The sequence below is a fragment of the Melanotaenia boesemani genome, chromosome 23, assembly GCF_017639745.1.
Source record: "Melanotaenia boesemani isolate fMelBoe1 chromosome 23, fMelBoe1.pri, whole genome shotgun sequence".
Lineage (NCBI taxonomy): Eukaryota > Metazoa > Chordata > Actinopteri > Atheriniformes > Melanotaeniidae > Melanotaenia > Melanotaenia boesemani.
The window spans coordinates 14,111,734-14,137,187 of NC_055704.1; the positions used below are offsets into that span (position 1 = coordinate 14,111,734).

Consider the following 25,454-nt stretch of genomic DNA (forward strand, 5'->3'; position numbering starts at 1 on the left):
CAATAAATAAATTGCTCGCTGCAATCAGAGTTACTGAGCACATTTTCTTTTTGTCCTCTTGCAGGACAGTTTTTGCCAAAAGATGGAGGCTGGGATGAACTTTTCTGTAAGTCTGAACGTCATTTCTCACTCATCTTATTCACAGTCAGTAAAACCTCAGGAGAGCAGATTGTATTCAATGAAAGTTAATTGTTTGTGTGTGTGTGTGTGTGTGTGTGTTTGCTGTCAGAGGCCAGAAATCTCCTCCATCGAACCCAGTGCTGTGTCTTTCTACGGCAGAAACCATGCTTTGCTGTCAGGTCGTAACCTCCGTAGTGTGACTGGAGTGAGGATCCAGGCGGACATGGACTGCTCTCCACGGGAGTGAGTCATTTACAGAAAACTGCAACCATTCTTAGACTATAAATAACAAACTGAATTATAAAAATTTGACTGAATCTAAACCAAAATGCAGAACCAGTGACGATAAATTAAGTGAATTATTGCATAACATCTAGAGCCAGTTTTAGTGGCAATAGCTTTAAGTAATCATTGTCCATGTATGATTATCAATCTCTCACATCATTATAGAAGGATTTCTTCTTTACTATGTGGCTTCAGCTTATTGAGATCTGAGATGTCTTTAGGTTACACCATAGCATCCTGTTGTATGATTGTCCTACGACTTTAGCTGCCACACAGATGGTTTCATGTTTTTAAACCTTTTTTCAAAATGGCTTCTCTGTCTTTGCTGATGCCTTTCCTTCTTAACATTGTGTTAACACACCTGCTCCAGACCAGCAAGCTGCTAAAAACATCTTCTTTTATAGAAGTGTTCACACTTACTGATAATCATATAATCAAATACATTTGATCAGCAGAACCCAGCTACAGCTTCCCCTCTTGTTTCCTATAGAAGCAGTAAGGGAGCACGTTTGACTTTATTCTTGTGAAATGAATAATGACACAGTGTGATATGTCATGTGTTGTTGTTTATCTGAGTCTGTATTTATCTAACAGACTTGGGAAGACCAGGTGATTTTATTATGTCTTTAGACTTTGTAACTAAAAGAGAGGACAGTTTCTTTTTCACAGGACTGCATGCTGATGTTGGTGAATCTTGCTCAGTTTGACTGTTTCTGCGTCATCTTGTGTTTTCTGGTTAGATCTCCTGTTTGGAACAACACTGGTGTGACTCTGACGTTCCACATTCCCAGTACAGATACTAAAGGCTTGGTCAAAGTGTGTCTTCTTCTCCCAGATGGTAGCTGCCACAGTAATGCTATGATCACCTACAAGTCTTCACCAGTCTGCACCAGCGTTACACCGAGCAGCTCATGGAGGAGGTATTTGCTTAACATGTTTACCAAAATAACTTATTTAGCTGAAACATGTTCAGAAATAATGTGTTTCTTTTCCTCCGCTTAGTAATACGCTTAAATTCAGCGGGTCATGCATTTAATTCATGTGTTAAATGTAATAGAAAATGTCAACAATATTAAATCATTTATTAACACTTTGACTTAAGTGATTTCTAACCAGGGGTAGGAAATTTCACCGAAACTTATTCTAGGTTACAGGGTTAGTCACAGCTACAGGCTGCGGACGATCTGGTAGGATAAAAGAGTCACTTCCCAAAAGCAGTGTCTTACACTGTGAGAGCACTTCCCTTTTTAAATGCACCATTGTCTCTCCTGAAACTTGTTCATATTTCAATAATGATGTTGTTCTGGTCACTGAATGACTTTACAGAAGTGATCAGGTCACCCAGAATGGATGTTAGCACCATGTGTAAACAGAGCCACAGTTAAATCTTAGAAGCAGAGCTTTTCTATGCAGTTTTAGTATTAAAGCACATTAAGTTCAATGTTCTTCTTTGGCCATCAAGAAACTATGAAGTTAGCAACTTCTTCCTTCTGAGATCTAGGATGATTCATGAGATTTATTATGCTAGTACATGAGGGAACTAGGACGTCTACTTAGAGTCTATTTAGCTTTTTTGCATGGTTGTATTTGTTGAGTCCATCAAACACTTTGGTGCAGAGCGGAGCATCTTTAGATCCTCTGAGCATGATTTAGGTATGTAGGTAAATATTAAAATCTACAAGTGAAAGTAATGATATATTTAGATATCAGGTACAGAAAAGGCTTTCTTTGTGTTTTAATTTCATCTCCTGTGATTGGCTGCTGCTCCGTGTCCTGCAGTGGGAAGAGGAAGATGACACTCAGTGGGGCCCACCTGGAGTTTGTGGAGGGGGTCATACACAGCCACAACCCTCAGAAAGTTGTTATTCCCAGAAACAGCAGCTATCAGGTGGTTCTGCAGACACAACATCCCATCTGATTTTTATCCAAGATTTATTATCCCCTTACATTACACTGTATTTTACTACATTGCTGTAGTCTCACAACACTCCACTAAATTACAACTTATATGAATATGTGAATCATCCAATACATTCTTGTATTTAAGTATGTTACATATGTAGAAGTACGAGTTGTTTCAAACTCCTATTACCAAAAAAAATTGGATTGCTGTGTAAAACTAAATAAAAACAGAATGCAATCATTTTCAGATCTAATAAACACATTCTTTATTACAAAACAACAAAAGGAAACATGAAATGATAAAAGTGAGACATTTTACTAATTCATTATAAATATTTCCTCATCTTGAGCATCAAGTCCTAAAAATGTTGGGACAGATGCAAGAAATGATGGAAAAGGTCTAAAAAGAAACAGCTGGAGAAAAAAGTTGTGACTTATTTAGTTAATTGTTAGCAGATCAGCAACTTAATTGGGTATAAAAAGAACACCCAAGAGAGGAGGAGTCTCTCATAAATAAAGATAAACATACGATTGTTAATCTGAAAATAAATAAATAAATAAAATACAAATTGTGGATCAATTTTAGAAGAACTGTCCTCAAAGTACAATTGTAAATACTAAAATTTCCATGATCTTCAGTACATAATACTATAAAAGATTCTGAGATTACGGAGACATCTCTGTGCAAAGGGGACACGGCTGACGATCAGTATCAGAACACATTAAAGCTGATAGAAACTGGCAACTCCTCATCTAGAAAGACTCCTTCACTGTTGAAGGTATATAAAATTTGTAGAGCAGCATATGCTCCCATCCAGACTACATCTTTCAGGCAAAGCCTTTTATATGACACCAAGACAAGGAGATTGTATCTTTTACAACAACATGGCTTCATATTAGAAGAGTCTGGGTGCTGGACTGGCTTACCAACAGCTCAGACCTTCACCAGCCGGAAACGTTTGGTGCATCATGTAACCGAATTTACAACAAAGAAAATGTTAAACAGTAAACAGGTGGTTCGTCTTTCCCAGCGTTTTTTAGATGTGTTGCTGCCATCAAATTCAAGAGGAAGCAGTTTTTCATGAAATACTAAAATGTCTCAATTTCAGTTTAATGTGTTCAGTTTTCTGTTGTGAATAAAATATTCATTTTTTAGATTTGCAAATCATTAGATTCTATGTTTATTTACATCTTGCACAGCATCTCTACTCTTTGTATGTCTGGTTTTGTTTTGTCACATTACATCTTATATCACCACATTCACATTCTACTATATTTTGAAGGCCTGTACTGTTACATTACAATTGCCAATATATTTGTTTTATTGTGATATTTAGTATTTTGTTGTGAAATCCATTACTTAGATCACTGGTTTCCAACCTATTTTCTTTAAAGACCCCCTTCTAGCAACTACCAAAAAGCCATGGATCCCCTTCCCCACCCTGTGCAGAAACCATGCTTGGTTTGTTGCTTTCTTTAGCTAGCTCCTTGCCATAAATGATGCGTTCTGGCTCAGTCCTTTCCTGTCCTTTCATAAAAGAATAATGTAACGAACCAAAATGATAAAAAAAAAAAAAAATCTTAAGCTGATGCACATCATCTCCTCTCTGTGTGGACGTGGCCTTAATTTTAATCACACTGGCTGTCACCGAACAGCAAACTGGACCACAATAAAAGTCGGAACTGAGGATTGGGTAAAACGGTTTTTATTGTAATGGTGAGAATATCTCCAGGAGAGTCGAGTCTGGTCTCACTGTCAGCTAGCCTGTGAGGGTAGGAGAACCAAGATGAGAATCCAGTGTGATCAGACGGGAATGTGTAAGATGATTTGCTCACGTACCAGCAGAGGGGATGGAAGCTGGCCGGATGGTATTTCAGGAACCGGGATGGCAGCAATGGGACTGCTGGGGGTGTGGAAACTTCTAGACCAAGAACAGTTAGTTGGGTCTGATAGAGACAAGAGCTGAATATCCACACTGGATAAATCCTCTGGAAAGATCCAAGGTAAATCCTCCTGATTTTCCAGACGGGAGAGAGACAGGTTCCGTAATCCAAAGTCAAATCTTGGGGACAATCCAAGGGTCAGAGTACCAGCAGAATCAAAAGACAGACAGAGTTACCAGACAAGGGGCAGACAGAATCAGGATATCCAGGTCAAAAACAGGTCAAAGATCAGAACACAGGTTTGGCAGGCAGGAGATCAGGGCTGGAAACGTGCAGGGATAAACCAAGACGATCTGGCAGGGAAGAGTTGTCACAGACTGGTATTTAAAGTGCATAGCGCTGGTGGAGCGCATCAACAATTAAAGCTGTGCTGGAGGGAGAATGCCTTCAGGGATGGCTGGGAAATCTCAGCACCAGCTATACAATGTGACAAGCTCCGAACAGTCAAATCTTCGGGGACCCCTGGTGCTTTGTGGGGACCCCCTTGAAGGGTCAGGAATCCCAGGTTGGGAACCACTGACCTAGATTACCTTGTTATGATAGCCATATTTTATTCTGATATATAATAAAGCTGGTGTTTCATTTCTCTGCAGTATCTCATCTATGAAACACCTGCAGCTGAAAGCACTGTTTCCCACAGTACTGTGTCTGTGAAAGTAGCCAATCAAACACTGGCTTGCTCCAGTATTACTTACTATCCAGACCCAGTGTTTACCAGCTTCACATCCGTGAGCACAGGGGACCATGTCCGTGTCACTATACAGGTGATTTTATTTTTTTATTCCACATGCACAAGTGGCATCCTTTAATTAAACGTGTTAAAGATAATAATTTATTTGTATTGTTTTAACAGAAAGAGCCAGATAATCTGGAGATAACAGCAGCAGAGCTCTCAGTTTGGGGTGTTCATGAAGAAACGCAGCATCCCTGTGTCGGCATAGTCAAAGCCAGTAACAACACTTTCACTTGCGAGATCAAACAGGGAGGTAACACCAAATTTCAGCAGCTGCAGGTAAGTTTTTAAATCATGTTACATTAAGCTTTGCACAGTGTTGGGAAAGTTACTTCCCAAGTGTAATATATTTCACATTACCAGTTACTTTCAATTTTAAGTAATACATTTCTTTACAATATTACTCTCTGTATAAAGTAATAAGTAACATATTACTTTTCAGTTACTTTTCACCAAAATAAGCATTTAGGACAAGGCATTACGCAATGAAGGTGCGCAATATTTTGTCATGGTGAATAGTTCTCATTTAAATGTAGTTCCTCATTATTATAGTATGTGTGTGGCAACAAAGTCTAATGAGGTTGCATCAGAAAGTAGTTGTTAATATGAACTGCTGAATTACAATAATGTAATGATATGGAAGAATTAAACGACATGACGTGATACAAACTCTTGTTCTACACCTCATTGTTCTTTTCGATTTCTCTGATGTATTCAAAATAGTGAGAGTAAACCCACTTAGAAAATGTCGAGTCGGTTGCCATCATTCCTCGTCCTTTTCTTCTTCTTCTTCTGTTAATTTAAAGCCGCCGCCCTCGTCTTCTTCTTCTTCCTCTTCTTCTTCTTCTTCTTCTTCTTCTTCTTCTTCTTCTTCTTCTTCTTCTTCTACTTCATATTTATTTTCGGCTGTTGCGCGATGGTTGTTTTATTATTTATTTGTCTGATGTTTATACTGACAGTTGGGATTGTAACGCATTACCGGACTCATTTACTGTAATAATATTACCAAAATATAGTTAGTAACGCGTTGTATTACTTCGTTACTGCCAAACGTAGTATATTAGAGTAACGAGTTACCTTTGTAACGCGTTACCCCCAACACTGGCTTTGCAGTATTATGTGCTGTCATGATTAACTTTGATGTTTCCATTGTAGTAATTGGTTTACCTTTACAATGTAGTACCAGATAAGTTCAGATTTCCAGAAGTGGATAATAAAGTACAAGATGAGGATGCTCTCTATAAAACAGTACAATATGGGCTAAACAGAATCGAATAAAATGAAATTCCTCCGTGGGTATTTCTGCAGACTTTTTGTAACTGAATGTAGGCCTCACATGTAATAAATATTTAAACTACAGGCTTTATGTTCATAACTTGTTCATAATGTTTAACATTGTTGCATTTGACAGTATACTGTATACTGTACATTTCAAATACAGTGTGATTATATTTATTTCAGATAAAAGTTGGAGATGGAGCCATAACACTTAAGAGCTCTTCATTTTTGGTATTGCTTACATTAGTGGTAATACTTGTTATCATCATTGGTAAGTTCATATTTTAGTCCTTCATAGCTTTAAAGGCAAATACAGGTTCAGTTTGAACATGGCCTTGCTTTGTGTTTTTTCAGACTCAAGCATAAAACCAGCACACATGCACAAAGAATGCTGCTGAGTACATTTTCTAAATCTTAATACTTAAAACATAATGATTTGTAGAAAGTATAATTAATCAAATATTATAATAGGAAAATATAATTATAATATGCATGATTTTTCTTACAATGAGTAAATGGATAAAAGCCAATGACTCTTGAATAAAAACCTTTTTGATATTGGTTTCTGTGCCATTTCTCTACACTTTAGGAAAATGCAGGAGAAAACTTTGAATGGTGAAATCAAAGCTACATAAGTTATGTTGTATCTTTTGAAACAAAGCGCAGATAAGAGGTTAAAAATAAGAGGTTAAAAAATGCCACAACCATGAGTGAATTGCAAGCTCAGACCTTAAGAAATCCCTCTGCTTGGTTTGTTTTATATATGTCTAGTATATGTATAGTAAAAAAGAAACTATAAATATAAATGCAGCAGGGCCAACGATATAAATCTTTGTGTCCTCAGCTTTAAGGGGTTAACTTACCACTGTAAATACTAAATACTGTTGCTTTTCAAAGACATAACAGGGTTTGCACCAGCTGCAAAGAAATAGTAAATCTGACCCTAAGTATAGGAGCCATATGTCGGGTTATTTATTTTCCTGTATAATGTGTGTGCGCACAGCGTGGTGACATCACTGGTGATTGTGGGTGGCACTGTGGGTGTCTTATCTTCATTAATGGGTACGCACACCTGTGTCTGGTTTGGGGCCTGAATCATGGAGGCAGGGTGAGCTTGGGGAGAAATTTTCTATTAACCGTCATCATTATTATCATTGTCATTGTATATACCATTAACATCATGTAAATGCACTGTTTTATATCCTTGCACATCTGGAACAACATCAAACAAAGTAAGTGGCTGTTTCATGAGATTGTGACGTGGATGTGAAGCAATAAAGCATTGTGACAAGTGAATTGGGTTAGTGTGACGAGTTTTGGACATAAATCCTCAAGTATTAGCCTGCTGCGGCGTTTGATTAGATTTGAAGTTGGTGCGCCGCAATACTAAGTGTGTAAAATTCAACATGGTATTGATCTCACATTTGCTTTTCAGTGGCGGTGATTGTCTGCCATCTACGTCTACGAAGCCAGAAACATGAGCAGGCTTATGGAAGACCTGGAGCTCAACATCAGGAATGACATCAAACAAGGTCAGTAACACACTCTTACAATTAAGCAACACAACAGCATGATAAAACTGAGCACCACTCCTTAGTATCAGCTTGTTTTTGAATGCCACTAACTTGATAGCCAAAATGAAAGATGTTTAGATGATGTAGATGATTATAGTTCCAGTGCAGCATATTTTATACCATAAAGAGTACTTTTCAGAGAAAGACGTAAAACTGTACTCTCAAGCTGCTACTTCTGTCCCCTCATTGACTAAGTTTCATTCATACTGCTGGATAACAGCTTTCCTTCAGCTGATCTCCAGGCTTCTTCTAAGATCCCATCACCACGCTTACTGCAACAAATATTTCTTGGCATATGTTAAGGGGTGACTAATTGTGTCCTATGAAGAACTTTTCAGGCTTATCGTCTGGAGAAAGTTTCCACTGACACATAAAGGGAGCTGCACTGTTTGCACTGTTTAAAATCAAACAAAAAGGTCTTCAGTCTGACTCAGCAGAGTGAAACCTTGTCTCTAAACATATCAATAAAGCCATTCATCTGGAATTCAAACAGTATGATGTGGAAGAAATTTTACTTATTATGCTATATATATATATATTATAATTATATACATTTATTCATTCATTTATTTATTAATTGTATTCACATCGATTGAACGTGTACAGAGTTTTCTCCATCACACTGTCCACTGGCCTTTTGGCAATATGCATTTTATGTTATACTTTTCCTTTTGTTCATTTGTTATGTTAACTGAGGACAGGGTGACCTCATCTTCCTCAGACCTCTGTTAGTGGGTACTTGTTATGACTCCAGTCTGTAGATTTATAACTCCAGAGTCCAGAGAGAAGAGGCTCCATTTTGTCTGGTCTTATCTGTTCAGGATGATCTTCAATGGTAAAGAGAAAGGTATAAAACTTTTACCTGACTTTGCTCCAGCAGAGTCTCTCCACTCGACTTCACTCGAGTTAGGACGACTAGACTCTTGGTAATTATTTTTTCTACAAAAATGAGCTTTCACTCTGTGTTTAGTTTAGTTATTAAACGGGTTGTAGACAGATGGAGATCTTAGTCAGAAAAAAAAAAAAAAAAAAAAATACTGACCAAATGTAAAGTTACAAGTTGTAAATGCTCTTCTGGCTGTTGCTATGGTAGCCAGGGCAACATGAAACATTACACAGATAAGAGGAAGGAAGAATGCCCCATTTTAAGAACAAATTACATATCCATGGGTCTCAAAGGTGAGAACAAAGTCAAATTTTGCAGAACTTTAACTTCAGCATGAGAGGAGAGTGGGGTATTGTTGTAGAAAAATTACCAAGAGTCTGGTATGAGTAAAAGTATTTGAAAGTTTATTACAGAAGAAATATAAAATACAGACATTACTTGCAAGTCGAAAGCAGTCGTCCTGACTCCAAACAGCAGAGTGTTCTTCCTTGCTGCATCTTTGAGAACAGTTTTATTCAACCCGACTCTAGCTGAAGGCCAGTCTCTAAACTGATAAAAGGAGAAGGGAGACTAGAAGGTGCTACTCTCCTACTGTCTGGCCCAAACAGGCTGTTATTTCTAAACAACTGTTTCTATCTAGCAGTTGCCCACCAGTCTCAACTTTCCCCATATCAAGAGTCCGGAGGAAAATTGGTCAGCATGACCTCACACAAGCCTGCATGATAACCCAACAGGAGAATAATGACTTCAATGTTCTATATAAGGAAATTACACATTATGAAATGTAAATGAATAAATTTATTATATGAATTGTATTATATGAATAAAAGAATGGTTACACGTGTAATTATTATGAGTAAATATGATTGATTACCATATGCATTAAAATTACTTCCACAGGTATCTCTAAAAGTAAATTAAAAATAAAAGCTGTTGCAAATTCAAATATTCTCTACAGAAAATGTATTTTATCTACAATAAAAAGTAACATTGCAGTAATATTATTCTTACTGCACACTTACTTCTTCCTCCTTCATTTGTTTTCTTTTTTTCATCTGTGTCTTCATAGCTTTCATCGAACATTCATGATGGCTCATAAGAGTTTGTTCCTTTCTTTGCTTTGTTTCTTTTAGCCAGTTCTTATAATTGTACATCTATTTATAACATAATAATGTCTCTTGTGCTCACTGTCACTCTTGTTTTCTGCTGCATGATACTAAAGTGTAATCTGTATGTGATCTGACCCTGTTCAGTTACTTTACTATCTTCAAATGGTTTCGACCCACAGGAACAGTTTGTTTTTGTGGTAGGAAATTTTCTGAACTGGTTTCGTTTGTCAGATGTTAAACTCCCCACCTACATTTCCTCGGTGCCCGCTTTCATGCATGATACTTAGCATTGTTCACTTGATTGCAGCATCATTGCACACATAATCTTTTTCATCTGGAAACATTAAGCTGTTTCTTTATCAGAAATGTGTGGGTTTTGTGCAGCTTATCAGAACACCTCTTAGTAAATCTAGACAGTGACTGATTGTACAGCAAAACAGGGTGTACTGTACACCTCTAGAACCATCATCTGGTCAGAATATATTATCTATATATATATATATATATATATATATGTGTGTATGTGTATATTTCTGTGAAACTGGTTCAGATCAAGTCAGCTCTCCCACGACCCTAAACAGGCTGAATATATTCTCATAAAAAATTTTGTTGGTGGTTTAAAAAAACAAACAAAAAAACAAACAACAACAACAACAAAAAAACAAACAAAAAATACTTGCCCACATGTTAACTAATAATTAAAAGCTATTTTAGGCTAATAAATGACAAATATATAATTAGCATAGCTGTTGTTGCAAATATTTTATAAGCATTCTCATTCACTTACTCATTTAAACATTATTGTTCATTTACTCATTTACATTTTATCCTTAGATTCTAGTGACATTCATTAGGCTCTGCTTTTAATTAATAAGAGCTACATTATTATAGTGTTGCTGAGGTCAGACAGCTTAACTAACAACACAGCTTACAGACAGTGCATTCACAAAAAGGACACAAACTCATACAGAGTTACTGAGTTCAATACTGGGAAAATAGCAAGGGACCTTGAAACTGTTCTGGGTGTCCAGCAAGGAGTTGTTATGAATATTGTTGTATTCCCTTACTTATCTACTCACTCCAAGCAGAGCAGAATTTTCCAGTAACTCAGAAAAATTATTAAAGAACAGCCTTTGTGTAAAACTGTGGGAACAGGGAAAAGGGAGTCAGCGCAGAAAGGCTGACAGATAACAGGGCAGAGCGAAGCATCTTCTTTCCTTTCAGCTCTGACGTACCCCAAGAAGGAGGACCTGGAGGAATCAAATTCCCTGAAGAAGGAGGGACCACCTTGCAAAATACACATTCACATGAATGCGCACCACATGCACGCACATAGCCACAATGCATTGTATCAGTATAAATGAGGAGGATAACTTGGGTAGGCGGTTCTTTTGGCTGAACCGAAGGGTCCCGACACTTCATGTATTAGTGGACCAGAAGCTAAGCTAATGGACTTCCTCTTAAGAGATATGTATTGCTTCTTATTACTGGCTCAACAAAGAATTGTCAATTCTACTCAATCTCTGGTGTTTTTGCCTTCTTTTAAAAATGTGGATTTTTGAACACTCTTCCTTCTGATGATTTATTTACAGGTGGTCAACAAATATTTTAAAACCAAAAATTTAAAAACTTATCTCTAGCATTCAATGCTCATCTGTACTAGTAGAAATACCAAGGAACTCTGTGTGTCGATGCAATTTAGAGCTTGTTGTAAATGGGTTCATTTTCTGTGAAGGTGCAAAAGATTATACATCTACATCACAGTGACCCTGAAAGTCTGGATCCTTTTTTAAGAAACTAGACCAGTTGTTATGGAGTAAAGCTAATTTAGCTGTGTCTATATTTTCACTGCACAAATAACACATGACAGTTTTATTAAAGGAAGCATCGCCATGGTTACAGACATTTTCTGTAAATACTATCAGAGGAGAGTTATTAACATAATCGGCAGTATCTTTACTTGGTTCTGTTACTGTGTACGACACACAGTTTATAATGATTTTAATTTATACATGTTAAAATGATAAAATAATCATTATTACTAAATTTGTTTATTGTGTAAATCTTGCTGTTTCCTACAAGTAGGAACCAAAATAAATGTTCAAAAAAGACTTTAAATAAACCTGTTTAAAGTTTTTAACACAAATTTTTCCAGGATGTTTCTTGTATAACCAGCTGAATATCATATATGTCATTTGTGTAGGAGACCGCCGGCCAGCACTTGTTCCTCATGGTGGCAGTTTTGTTTTGTATGTTTTGTTTAGGGGGTCACATTCCCCTAAAATTAATTATGTCCTCCTGTCAGTAGCTACTCAGAACTTCTGAGTCAGAAGTGTTTACACCCGATCTTGTAGGCATGAAATCTTTGCGGTGTTTTAAATGCAGTGCAATTGATTGAGGTTTAATTGGGCATTGTCGGCGGGTGCCGTGTATTTAAGTGGATTATCCTCTGTGTGGTGTGCAGGTGCATTCGGGTAAGTAAACTAGCTCTGAGTAGGACAGCAAGTAGAGAGAAAATGGGCGTGCCTTCTTATTTGTTACAGAAATAAATATAATTAAAACTTTATTTCTGTTTTTGTCTCTTTGTGCTTTTCCATATATTACCACTGGTAATGCATGCACACATACATTAAATGTACAAACACACACATGATTTGCAAAAATCTCGAGAGATAAGCGAGATAAATGCAAAAAATCACATATGGGAACTAATTCTGCTTTTGATAATTGAGCACCATTGTTAAAATAACTGTTAAATAATTATAAATGAAAAAGATATTATACCGGTATATAAATTAAAGGCCTATTTACGCTCGATGCAGAAGACGGATACGCAGACTGACGTATAGTCGGTTTCGTCATACGTCCGACCTCATTCTACGCGTCTTTTACGTTTCCATGGGTAATAAGTCAGTTCATCCACAGGTGGACAGGACCGAGTTCAGAGTTAACTTCAGCGTTTTGACCCCGGTTGGTGGCGGTATTGCACCCCTATAAAGTTGTTTACAACCATCCAAAAACACCCAACACACACATGCTTGTCCCCTCTCCCTGGCGACATGACATCATAAATATGGCTGTGGTTTCAGACACATTGACACAGCCTCTCTTAAAATCCTCCAGCCATGTCTACAGTTGTATCTGTAAATGCTGATATTTCTTCTAGCTCGACTTACAACATATTCTTCACCAAACTAAACTTATGGATTAACCTAATGAATGAATGAATGAATAAGGTTTATCCAACAGCTGATCATCTGTCTTTGCAAAATGAAACAAACCTTTGAAAAAAAATTATAGTAATTCTTTACTACTTCCCCTCAGATCATGTAGAGGAAAAGAGAGAAATTTTGAGCCAAAAAAAAAAAAAAAAAAAAAAAAGGAAAAGAACGAGGAAGCTGTTTTTCGTGTCTTGAAATTATTCTTTGAATTTTTGCGCTGTGGGATGGAGAGAAATTTCTTTTTTTTATTCCTGTTTATGTACTCACATACTGCAGGAATTGACAATAAAAAAAAGCTTGAATCTTGAATCAAAGCCTATCCCAGCAATTAGCAAGCAAAAGGAAGGGATAGGTTGTAAATCTATCGCAGGCAACCAACCATTCAGGTTCACACTCAGGGGGATGGTCTGGAAAACAGGAACATCATTGCCAACTTTGTTCAGGAGAAGGCTAAGGTTTTCCATATATGTATACCTTTTGTTTGGACTTTTTACAACATGCTTGCTCAGAGTGAGGTAGGAAGAGACTGAAAAAGCTGGTCAGGAGGGCTAGCACTGTCTCAAAGTCCAGAGGTTCCCAACTTGGGGTTCATAGAGCATAGGGGGCACTTCAAGGCTTTGACTGTTCAAAGTCAGTGTGATTAACAAGGCCAGGTGTAGCCATTTATGTTTTTTATTTATTTATTTATTTATTTTTATTTATTTATTTTTTATAATTTGGATCTTTCATTCACAAGGAACTGGTGTTTGGGAACCAGGTAACATGAACCTTTGAAACCAGGTCCCAAAGTGACTAAATGGGGATCACCAAGATCTATTACACAAGAATATTTTTAAAGATATATTCTTAGTCAAATATGAAAAAAAAAATCATTGTGCATCCAATCAATTTTACTGTACTATGGTTTAGTTATAGTCAGTAATCTAGTGGAGCTATGATAGTGGAGTAGTTTACGTCTGCCCTAGTAACCTTGAAAGCATGGGTTCAGCACAGGGTGAGATGGGGATCCACGGCTTTTTGATAGTTGCATGAAGGAAACCTTTAAGGAACTCGGTTGGGCACCACTAGCCCTCACATTGAGCTGTGCTGCTCATTCCCCAGAGGCACAATCCTTACAAGTTATGGTTCATTGAGTGACTAATTAGGCTTTTAAACAATGTATGACACAACACCACTTAGTATTTTTAAATGGAACTAATAGTAGATTAAACAGACATTTATTTACCTGTACTTAGTTTATTCAAATTGATGGACCATGTTCCTGCTTCCTGCTTTGCTGCCGTGCGGACGCTTCCTGCTCTGCTCTCCTTTCTGCTTGCATTTTTCTTCTTTTTTTCTTCTTTTTTCTTATCTTTACCGGCAAGAAATTTAGGAACAAGGACTCCTGGTCACTTATAAATCACTGGAACGAATATATTTTTTGATAAATTTAGTTGATTTCCATCGGAGAACTAGTGGAACGATGTCTCCTAACCCTGCAGTATCAGTGAGCTGCACTGAGTGTGAGCAACTTTCTTTGAGGATAACACAGCTGGAGAAGAGGATTGAAACACTGCAAGACATTCGTGTGAATGAAGAATTTATTGACTCTGTAGTAGCTTCTGTACAAGCTACTGAGTTGTCAAATGGATTGAGTCACATCTTCATACGCGAAGGCATGTCGAATGTGGAGCCTCCCGCTACAGACCTGGCTGATACACTTCCCTGGATGTGTTCAAATGACATTGGAATAGCTGAGGAAAATCCCAAACCGGACCATCAGACTGATCTCTCCTTCTGGAACACTGTTGGTGCCAGACCAAAGTCATCAACCCCGGCCAGAACCTGGTCTGATGTTGTTCGTCGCAGAGGTAAATCCAGCAGGAAATTTAAAGCTCCAGCACTCACTCCACCATCTGAAGTCTCACTGCATAATAAATATGATGTGTTGAGTCATATTAAAATGAATGATGATGAATGTAATGCAAGGATTTATCAAAATTCAAGAAATAGCCCTAAAACTCAGCCCAGGGCTAACCAGACCAGGAGGAGAGGCCAAAATCCCACAAACAGGAGGACTAGAGAAGCTATCGGCACCTCCACACAAAAACAAATAGACACAATTCTGATTGGGGACTCTATAACACAGCATGTCAGGATGGCAAAGACGGAAAATTTAACACTTTTTGATACATCAGTCAGGGAACTGACAGAGATGTTGCCGACCATTCTGTCTTCACATCCAGATGGTATGAAGATTATTGTCCACACAGGGTCTTTTGATATTCTGAGGAGGAAAATTGGCTCTGAGATCCTGAAAAAAGACTTTTCTCTGCTGTTGGAGAGACTGTGTCAGTTGGGAGCACACCATGTTTACATTTCAGGACCCATTCCTACAGCGGGTAAAGGAATTGAACTTTTCAGTAGGCTTCTTGGCCTGAACACATGGTTATCAAACGCATGTATCACCCATGGGATAAAGTTCATTGATAACTTCAATATCTTTTGGAACTGTAAGGAGCGATTCAGACCTGATGGTGTGCATCCAAATCTAACTGGATGCAGATTACTTGGTGCACACTTGCGTCATGCTGTTGGGACGGCAAACCCAAACATGAGTGTACAGATAAGAGCGAAGGACACAGCAGAGAAGCGATCAACTGCCAGCTCTCCCCCCTCACCAGACCCTCTTCTCCACATCACCCAAGGTCTTAAAAGGATGTCTCTATCCAGGTCTGAACCCCAGCGACCACCATCTACCAAGAAATACAGGGCTCCCCCCCCTCCCCCTCCTCATCCTCCTATTAGATCATCTGTCCTGACCGAGCAGGGCATGGGAGGAGGTTCCCAGAGCAGCAGAATTCACAACAAAGATAACATGCCATGATGCATTCAGGGTCCTTGCTGTAGTTTTGCTACTACTGACAGCTGTTCTGAGATCAAGCCTGGACCCAGTAGGATTCCTGTGTTAGTTAGTAAAATAAGGAATCGAACACGGTCAGCTTGTGGGGTGAATCGATCTAATCTGTTAACTGTACCTTGTATAACTCAGAATACAACAGAGACCAGTGTAAACTTCATAAAGCTAGCTGTACTAAATGTTAGATCTCTGTCCAACAAGTCACTGTTAGTTAATGACTTCATCATTTCTCACAGTTTAGATTTTCTTTTTCTGACAGAAACATGGTTAACAGAAGACACAAGTGCTACAGTTCTTAATGAAACAGCACCCCCTCATTTTAGTTTCATGAATAAATGTCGAAACGGGAGGAAAGGGGGAGGAGAAGCTGCCTTATTTAAAGATTCATTCCAGTGTAAAGAAATGTCATTTGGTGATTTTACTTCTTTTGAATATCTTAGTTTTATTTTAAGGGGCATTCCTAAAATCCTATTTCTAATCATCTACAGACGTCCAGGACACTGTGTAAATTTTATTGATGAATTTTCTGAATTATTGTCGGTTATCTCTACTGATTGTAACCATTTCATCTTAACTGGGGATTTTAACATTCACATAGATAACATGACGGATGGTAATGTCAAGGAATTTTGTTCCATATTGGACATGTTTGGTTTGTGGCAACATATAAAACAACCGACCCACATTCGAGGTCACATTCTGGACCTGGTTATTTCAAAGGGTGTTGATATTTCTTCTGCTGCGGTCACTGACTTGGCCTTGTCTGACCATTTTTGTATTTTGTTTGATTTACTGATCACTCAGAATGTTCAACCAACCTGCTTCTCCGTTAGGAAGAGGTACATTAATGAAAGAACAAGTGCTAAGTTTGTGGAGGCCATAGCTATGTTACCAACAACCAGTGCAGAGTCAGTTGATAGACTCCTGGATAATTTCAATCTGAAAATCTTGAATGTAATGGATGCTGTTGCACCGATAAGAATCAAGAGCAACTTGAGCAAACAGAAAACACCATGGAGAAACACCACTGTGGTTACCAGCCTAAAAAGAGAATGCAGAAAAACTGAGCGGAAATGGCGGAAAAATAAACTTCAAATTTACTATGAGCTGTACAAACAAAGCCTGCGTAACTATAACAATGAGTTGTGCAAGGCCAGAGAGCTGCATTTATCTGAAATGATTAACAGGAATGTCAACAATTCTCGCACTCTGTTTGCTATGATTGAAAAACTTACAAATCCTCCTAAACAGATAAGCCCAGAGCTCCTTTCCACTGAGAAATGCAACCAATTTGCAAACTTTTTTAGCCAAAAAATTAAAACAATTAGGCAAAATATTAATTCCACACAGTCAAACAAGAAAATTAGTCTGTGTCTAAAACCCGGAAATAATTCTGATGTCATGTCACAATTTAAAATGGTGAATTTAAAAGTCCTACAAGAAACAGTTTGGCATTTGAAATCAACAACATGCACTCTGGACATGATACCATCCGACTTTTTAAAAACAGTTTTTACCTCAGTAGAAAGTGATCTCCTACTGATAGTTAACAGCTCGCTGGCATCAGGCATTTTTCCCAAGTCACTAAAGATAGCTGCTATTAAGCCACTCCTAAAGAAAAGGACTCTAGACGCCTCTGTAATGAACAACTATAGACCTGTCTCTAACCTCTCTTTTATTTCCAAGATTATTGAAAAAGTTGTATTTCACCAGCTTCATGACTTTTTAAATGAAAGTGGAAATCTTGATAAATTTCAGTCCGGCTTCCGACCTCATCACAGCACTGAAACAGCTCTGGTCAAAGTGTTAAATGACATTAGGTTGAATACCGATTCTGGTCAAGTATCAGTCCTGGTTCTGTTGGATCTCAGTGCTGCGTTTGATACTGTAGATCACAGAATCCTGTTGCACAGGCTGGAAAACTGGGTTGGACTTTCTGGAGCGGTCCTTAACTGGTTCAGGTCCTATTTAGAAGGCCGGAGTTATTTTGTTACGATCGGCAGCTATGAATCCGAGCGAGTGGCCATGACTTGTGGAGTCCCCCAGGGGTCAGTCCTTGGACCTCTTCTGTTCAACTTGTATATGCTCCCTTTGGGTAAAATATTACAAAACTATAGCATTAGTTATCAAAGTTATGCAGATGATACACAACTTTATGTGTCTCTGTCACCAGACGACTGCAGTCCAATAGACTTATTGTGTCAGTGTCTGGAGCAAATAAACACCTGGATGAGGGAGAATTTCCTACAATTAAATGAAGACAAAACTGAGATTATTCTGTTTGGTAGCAAAGAGAAGAGAGTCAGCATTGGTAAACACCTGGAGACTCGGGCTCTTAAAATTACCAACCAAGTTCGTAACCTGGGAGTGTTGATAGACTCAGATCTGACTTTCAGCAGCCATATCAAAGCTGTCACTAAGACAGCTTTTTACCAGCTCAGAAACATCAACAGAATTAAAAGTTTAGTCTCCCAGAAAGACCAAGAGAAACTCATCCATGCGTTCATCTCCAGTAGACTGGATTACTGTAATGGTCTTTTAACAGGACTTCCTAAAAAGAGCATTAAACATCTGCAGCTCATCCAGAACGCTGCTGCTAGAGTTTTAACCAGGACTAAGAGATCTGAACACATCACACCAGTTTTGAAATCTTTACACTGGCTTCCAGTCAGTCACAGAATAGATTTTAAAACCCTTCTGATCATTTACAAATCCCAGAATGGTTTAGGCCCAGAATACATCTGTGATATGTTCAGAGAATATAAACCTAGCAGAGCTCTTAGATCCAAAGACTCTGGTCAACTAGTCCAGGCCAGAGTCCAGACTAAACATGGAGAAGCAGCATTTAGCTGTTATGCTGCAAACAAATGGAACAAACTGCCAGTGGAGATTAAACTTTCCCCAAATGTAGACATTTTTAAATCCAGGTTAAAAACTTTTCTTTTCTCATGTGCCTATGCATGAAATCTGCACGGTAATTTTTTTTTTTTTTTTTTTTTTTTTTTTTTTTTTTTTTTTAACTTATCTTGCTTTTAATCATTTTAATGTAATTTATTATTTTATTGTGATTATGTGTTGATTATGTGTTGATGCCTTTTACTATTCTAAATATCTGTAATGTCTTTGTTTTATGTAAAGCACTTTGAATTGTCCTGTACATGAAATGTGCTATACAAATAAACTGCCTTGCCTTGCCTTGCCTAGATGTCACCGTCGTTTCTCAGTGCGCACATGCAGCGGCATGCAGCAGCAGCCACCCGGTTTGAGGAACTCCAGCAGCTCCGCTCCGTGTATTTGCACTGACCCCGTGTTTTTAGGATTCATTCATCTCAGACAGAGCTGCTGTTCGACCCACCCAAACAGGATCTGTCCATTCGTCCACCCGTCTGTGCATCCAGCTGCGCAAATCTGTGCTTCCATCCAGCGGTGCGCCGAGTCCGCATCTTTCTCTCAGAAGGTCAGACATAATTCTTCTTTCTCTTTTAATAAACGTACCTGGCAACTTTTTTCCTCCCTCACATTCTTCTCCACCTGATCCACGTTTGGACACAGGGGGATTATTTCTGCATTCTGCAAATCAGGTGTGGAGTAGATCAGAGCTGTGGTCAGACCGGAAGGTCTAATATTTTACCAATATCATAAAACCTTTAAGAAAAGGCCATGCCATAGACCATTACCTGTGTACTTTAAAAAGACACTTTCATGGTTAAGAAAGAATATTTCTACAGATAGTAGGTATATGTTTGATGATATCTGACTCCATGTCTCTCAATAAGATGTTTGTCTTTTTTTCTAAAGTGCAGTAAGATTGTGCATCCCAGGTAGCAAAATTGGTCTGGCCCGGTTCTGGCCCACACAATGCACTTAAACCTGGCCCACATACCGCAAAGAATGACAGCCCTTTGCTGGCCCAGATCTGGTTTGCCAAAGGTGGCCCACACATGGGCCAGCCTGAGGCCAGCTGCAGACACAGTGGTGGCCCTGTACTGGCCCAGAACAGTTTCCACACTGGCATCGGATGTCAGCCTAATGGTGGCCCTGTACTGGCCCAGAACAGTTTCCACACTGGCATCGGATGTCAGCCTAATGGTGGCCCTGTACTGGCCCAGAACATTTTCCACACTGGCACCAGGTGTCAGCTTAATGTATACCTTAATCAAACTGTGCCATATTCAGCCTAGATTAAAAATACTACAACAACGGTGATACAATTATACAAATAACATTTATTTTGATTTGAATAACTTGTTCAAAATAACAATATATAATAAATAACAATATAAAAATCAAATATTATGTGACACTGGTGGAGAGCGAACAAGGTGAACAGAGGGAAACAACATTAAGTGGGGATGGAAAAAATTTTTATGCTTTCAACCCAATAAAATTATAAGATCAATAATTAAAATACATTAAAAGCATGTGAGCTTAAGGATAACAAAAGGAAAACAAATAAAATCAGGGAGGCTGAAGTCTTTGTAAAAAATTAACAAAGGGCACAGAAGTCCAAATGAAGCAGCGCTGTCCGTGCAGTCCATCATTCCCACCGTGGACTTCTAAAAAAGAAGAGAGAAAAAATTCAGAGCTGTGCAGCCAGACCTACAGTTTAAATCTAGCCATTATTTTATAAGATCCATATGAAAGAAGTGGCCCAAAAAGTATGCACTACAATCAGGCAACAAGATAAAGTTTTGTACACAAACCATGGCCACGATCCTATATTGGAATAAATGGGTATAGAAAATGGATTAATGGACCCTGGTGTCTTTTTTTTAATGAGACACAAATATTGCATATTAGAGAAGTCATCTTAGAAACAAGAGTGTAAGTCATGATTCTTGGATTCTTGTCATGATTTATTATATGTGACCACTGCAACCCACAACATTTTGCACAAGAATTCCAATGTTGTCAACTTGTTGGATTGAACTATTTTTCCATATTCTATCATTGTCTTTTTCATAATAGCAGTGAGCAGAGAGCAGAGCTGTTAAATATTGATCAGTAAGAGCAGATACAGCTGTCAACTATCACTCAGAGATAATGTTTGAGATTCTGCCTTTTCTTATTTTCTGGCCGATCATCATTACAGTAATAGTAGAGCAACAGCATGTCAGTTGTTCTCAAAGAGACAGAGGATCAGCATGTCATCTCAGTAGAACCCTTTTCAGTCCTTATTTACTGGCTTGTAATAGAAATTGAAAATTGAAAGAGAGCATTTTTGAAAATTCGACTAATAAAATACAGTAAATGTGATCACACACAGTAGGAGTGTAAAAAAGAAATGTAAAAGGCTAGCACAATGCAAATAACTTTATTAGTCTATGATGCCATCTAGGATGTTTTTAGGCAAAGGCTCATTTTTGATTATTTTATGTATGGGAATAGGTGTTTCTCAAATGTTGTCAAAAGTTACTACCCACATACTCCACATGAGTGCTTTATGTTGGCATGGATGTTAGGCAATACATCCACTGGAGGATGTGCAGAATTCAGAGATCACTTCTGTGTTCTGATGTCACTTTCAAAAGCAGCAGACAACAGCAAACATGGGGATGGTGGAAGAGATCATGATAATGCACATTCTCAGATAGAGACATAAAAAGCTTCAGCACAGTAGACGGCGTGGTGTGCAACACTGCTCCATAGTCGTTGGTGGTTTTTCTGTTTGTTACGTTTGGGTACGCATTCAAAAGCTCTCCAAAAATGCACTGAAGTACATATGAAATGAACACAGAGGACAGACAAAAGGCTAAGTTTGCGTGTGTTTAAAATTGAGCATAAATGAGCCATTAAGCTACATTCCACTGGAAATAGTTGATAACACTCAGCACTGCTGCAGAGGTATTATGCTAACATGACGAAACCACAAAACCTTTCCATGTTGCTAATGATCATTCGCAGCTTCAACCAAGGTGTTCAAGAAAAATAGTACCAGTCAGGCCATAGCATGCAAACACAATTACACTAAAACTAGAAAAGCCAGTTTACCTACAGTAGTAGAAAACAGGAAACAATGGGGTGCAGCTAGCTAGCTAGCTAGCTTCTCTACTATTAAGTCAGTTATTGAAGGACTTGAGGACAACTTCCACCGCTGTCGGTTTATCACCATTTCAGAAATACTTTATGGAGGATGAAATAACACACATGCTAACTCAATGCTAAACCAGAATATTTCTCAATTTCAACCAGTATGCCAGAACAAAGTGTTACTGTGGTTGTTGCAGCATTACTTCTTCACTGTTGACTGTACTGTTGAGTGTGTGTATTAATAATGACAAAAACAAATATTTAAAGATGTTGGCAGCTGCCATGATGACCCCTGTTGAGCGAAAGACAAAGATGGATAATGGACCTTCATTTGAGTCACACCAAGCGGCACACAGCCTCACTATATATGGGCATGTGTGTGTCAGTATAAAAAGAAAAATGTCAGCTTAAACTATGTGTGTGTTTGTCTGGAAAGAAAAGAACTGAAAACTGGAAGTTTGCCATCTCATAACTTAAACCAGTGTGAAGTTGTCTAACATGTTTTGGCTCAGAAACCCACTGAAACACATCTCTCAGCTTTTATTTAACTGGGCACCGAGTGCTGAAACTTATTTGAAGTCTGCATCTCATCAGCCAAGATAAGTGAAGGAATTTTTCACGTGTGATTTATTATTCACACGTTGGAGTGATTGCAGGGAATTTGGTCACCTGGTCTTTGAACAATTTATTAGGCTTTATTCGAGTTTGTAAACCAAGTCAGTTTAAGTAAAGAATTAGTTATCCATTTAGAGATTTTATTGCTGCTTGAGCACATTTTATTTGTTCATTTAATACTGCTAAGCTACAAATTTGCCTGACAAAATCATAGCCATATTTCGCATTAAAAACTGGAATATTACTTAGAGCTGTTACAATTAACTATTAATATGGCCTAATTACAGTTATTTGTAATAATAATGATCATATCTGCATAATTGTTGAAATAATTGAAAAACTCTTTCATACAGTTGATGTAATTTGAGGCGGACATGGCATATCTGATATGTGGAGTGTTTATTTAAAAAGCCAAAAAGGTAATCTGACCTTTTTTCTTTTAAAAATCCATGTTCTTGTATTCTTCATCAGTAGGATTAAAGGAATTATAAATTAAGCTAAAAAAGTGACGTTCAGATGTGCAAAAGTGAACAATTTATAATTTAGAAATTAAGTAGAAAGTACAAAAATGTAACGTAGGAGCTAGAACAATGCCATGGCTAACAGAAGACCCATAGCTATGGGGCTCTAGTACTTGCTGCCCTGCCAAGTCCAAGCTGAAAAAACTACCACATGGAGTTTCAACTACAGACTTTATGCTAGAAGCCTCTCCTATGATTCCTTCTGTGTATTGACAGCGACAGGCCTTCGTCTCAACAGGTTTAAGTATCAACAGCTCCAAAGAAAAAGAAAAAAATAATCACCATTTTCTTCATCTTCTTTGTCCAGGCCCAGTTATAACATAGTTGCATCCAAACACATTACTGGGGATGATTTAAGCATTACATCCACAGTTGTGAATAAGATCAGTTAGTTTAAAAAGATGTGGTCCATGGCATGTCTTTAAATTAGAAAGGTCTTTAAATGACAGCTCAGATGTATTCTGGAGTCGAAAGTGAGACCATCTGTCTGACAGCTACAACTAGACCAAAGTTTGGTCATGTAACAGGACAATGATCCCAAACTAGCAGCAAATCTACACCAGAATGTCTGAAAAAGAAAAGAATCGGTGTTGCAATGACCCGGTAAAAGTCCAGACCTCAACCTGGTTAAAATGTTGTGGTAGTTGCACAAACTTCAAAGAACTGAAACAATGCTGCAAAGACCTGAACAAATTTCCTTCACAACGATGTGAGAGACTGGTAATGTCAGAAAATTATAACTTAAAGTTATTGGTGGTAAAAGGTGTATTTAGCTTTTCCACATACTGCTTCTCCAGTTTAGTTTAGAGCTTGTTAAACAGAGAGAAGAAAGGAAAGAATTATATAACAGTATAAATACTTTATACATTGTTTATCTGAGACACCATTTACCCAGGTAAAGACAGTTATAGACATTTAGATTAACTTTCAGCCTAAAGCTCTTTGTGCAACAGGGAATAAAGTATCAAGCAAAAAATTTTTTAAAAAGTCAGATAAACGGCTTATATTTTCACCTGATGCAGCATCATCAGTATTTAAAATATAGATATTAGCAGCCCAGTGGGAACTATGTTACATATGCATCCAGTTGCATCACTGCATTTCAACATATTGCAAAAATCTCCTCCACCTGCAATTTAAACAGGCGACACTTTGATTTAACTCCTGAACAGGCTGATGAAAGGCCATTGTATTACAGTGCATGACAAACTTTAAGGAAATTTAACATTTATCTTCTGCTGCAGACACCGAACGTTCATAAACACACTTCTGTATTTGGCTTCTTATCTCAGTTGTCATTGCGGATATTCCTCTGGAATTTGTAATTTGTAATTTGTGTGTTTCTTGTTAATGGCTGTGAGGAGACGCCAGTGATTTAGTCTGGTGAGAAATCTTCAAACAGACTTTGTGCTTAGTTGTTTAATCAGGCTGTAGTTGTTGCAAATGATTCCACTTCTCTCCCTGCATTACTTTTGTCCTTTTTGGACAGTTTGGACAGTTTGGAGTTTGAAACTAAAGCCTTGATTTGTGGTCTTTAATTCTGTTCTCTTCTGTGGAAGACCACCAAAAGAAGTTGAATTTTTCTGCAAGAAAAATGCTCTTTATAGTGTATTTTAATGCTTACGCACTTTTAATGGCTTGACAGTTGTAGAGTAAAAGAAGACAAAATACAAAAAAGGAATATAAACCCAGCAGTGACAAGGTTGGACTCAAACAAAAGTCCTGTGCTATGCAGACAGATGTCTACTCCACTATTCCGGACTGGCTTAGCTTTATGTGTTAATTGGTAAACTAGCATAAAGAAATACCATTTTAGTGCAGCTGCTGGAGGATAACTGCCACCCTAAACAGCTCACCGTGCATCCTAAAGTAACTGTAAAGGGGTAACTTTGTGTTAACCAAGCAGCACGTGACAAGTTGCAAATGGGAATGAATTTGCAACGAAAGACTTGTTACACCTGCACTCACAAAGACAGAAATGTGGAAATGAATTCCTTTCATCATAAATATAAAGCCTTGTATATATTGAAATAATTATATTACACTGTGCTGTAATGTAAATTAACAGAAATGGTTTTCATTCATTTAAAGAACTATTCATGAACTGAGTGTCTCTAAAGTTCAGTACAAATTCTAATAAACAAATCAATAAAATTAATTAAAAAAATGTAAGTGCTGCAGTGATTTAAATAGGTGCACTATGATTTGTTCAACACTGCAATATATTGAAAATCATTTAGTTTGCTTACGTCAGTCCACTTTTGAACAGTGTGTTTTTTATTCTCTGTTCCCTTTCAGACTGAGCCCTGTTATGCCAGGATGCAATGGTTTCTTTTA

The 25,454-nt window shown here is 37.9% G+C and overlaps 1 protein-coding gene across 3 annotated transcripts in view; it reads left to right on the top strand.

Moving 5' to 3' along the window:
• Nucleotides 1–25,454, top strand: part of LOC121634519 (plexin-C1-like) — a 61,294-nt gene that overhangs the window by 4,878 nt on the left and 30,962 nt on the right. Inside the window, exons 9-17 of one of the 3 annotated variants that reach the window (XM_041977194.1) lie at nt 65–106; nt 230–363; nt 1,146–1,325; nt 2,185–2,293; nt 4,845–5,015; nt 5,105–5,263; nt 6,446–6,533; nt 7,698–7,794; nt 9,363–10,507. In XM_041977194.1, coding sequence (XP_041833128.1) covers nt 65–106; nt 230–363; nt 1,146–1,325; nt 2,185–2,293; nt 4,845–5,015; nt 5,105–5,263; nt 6,446–6,533; nt 7,698–7,783 — 969 coding nt within the window. In that variant the 3' untranslated portion in view covers nt 7,784–7,794; nt 9,363–10,507. Of the gene's footprint in view, nt 1–64; nt 107–229; nt 364–1,145; nt 1,326–2,184; nt 2,294–4,844; nt 5,016–5,104; nt 5,264–6,445; nt 6,534–7,697; nt 7,795–9,362; nt 10,508–25,454 lie in introns of those variants that run through there. The other 2 variants (XM_041977193.1, XM_041977195.1) reach the window with 2 other exon arrangements.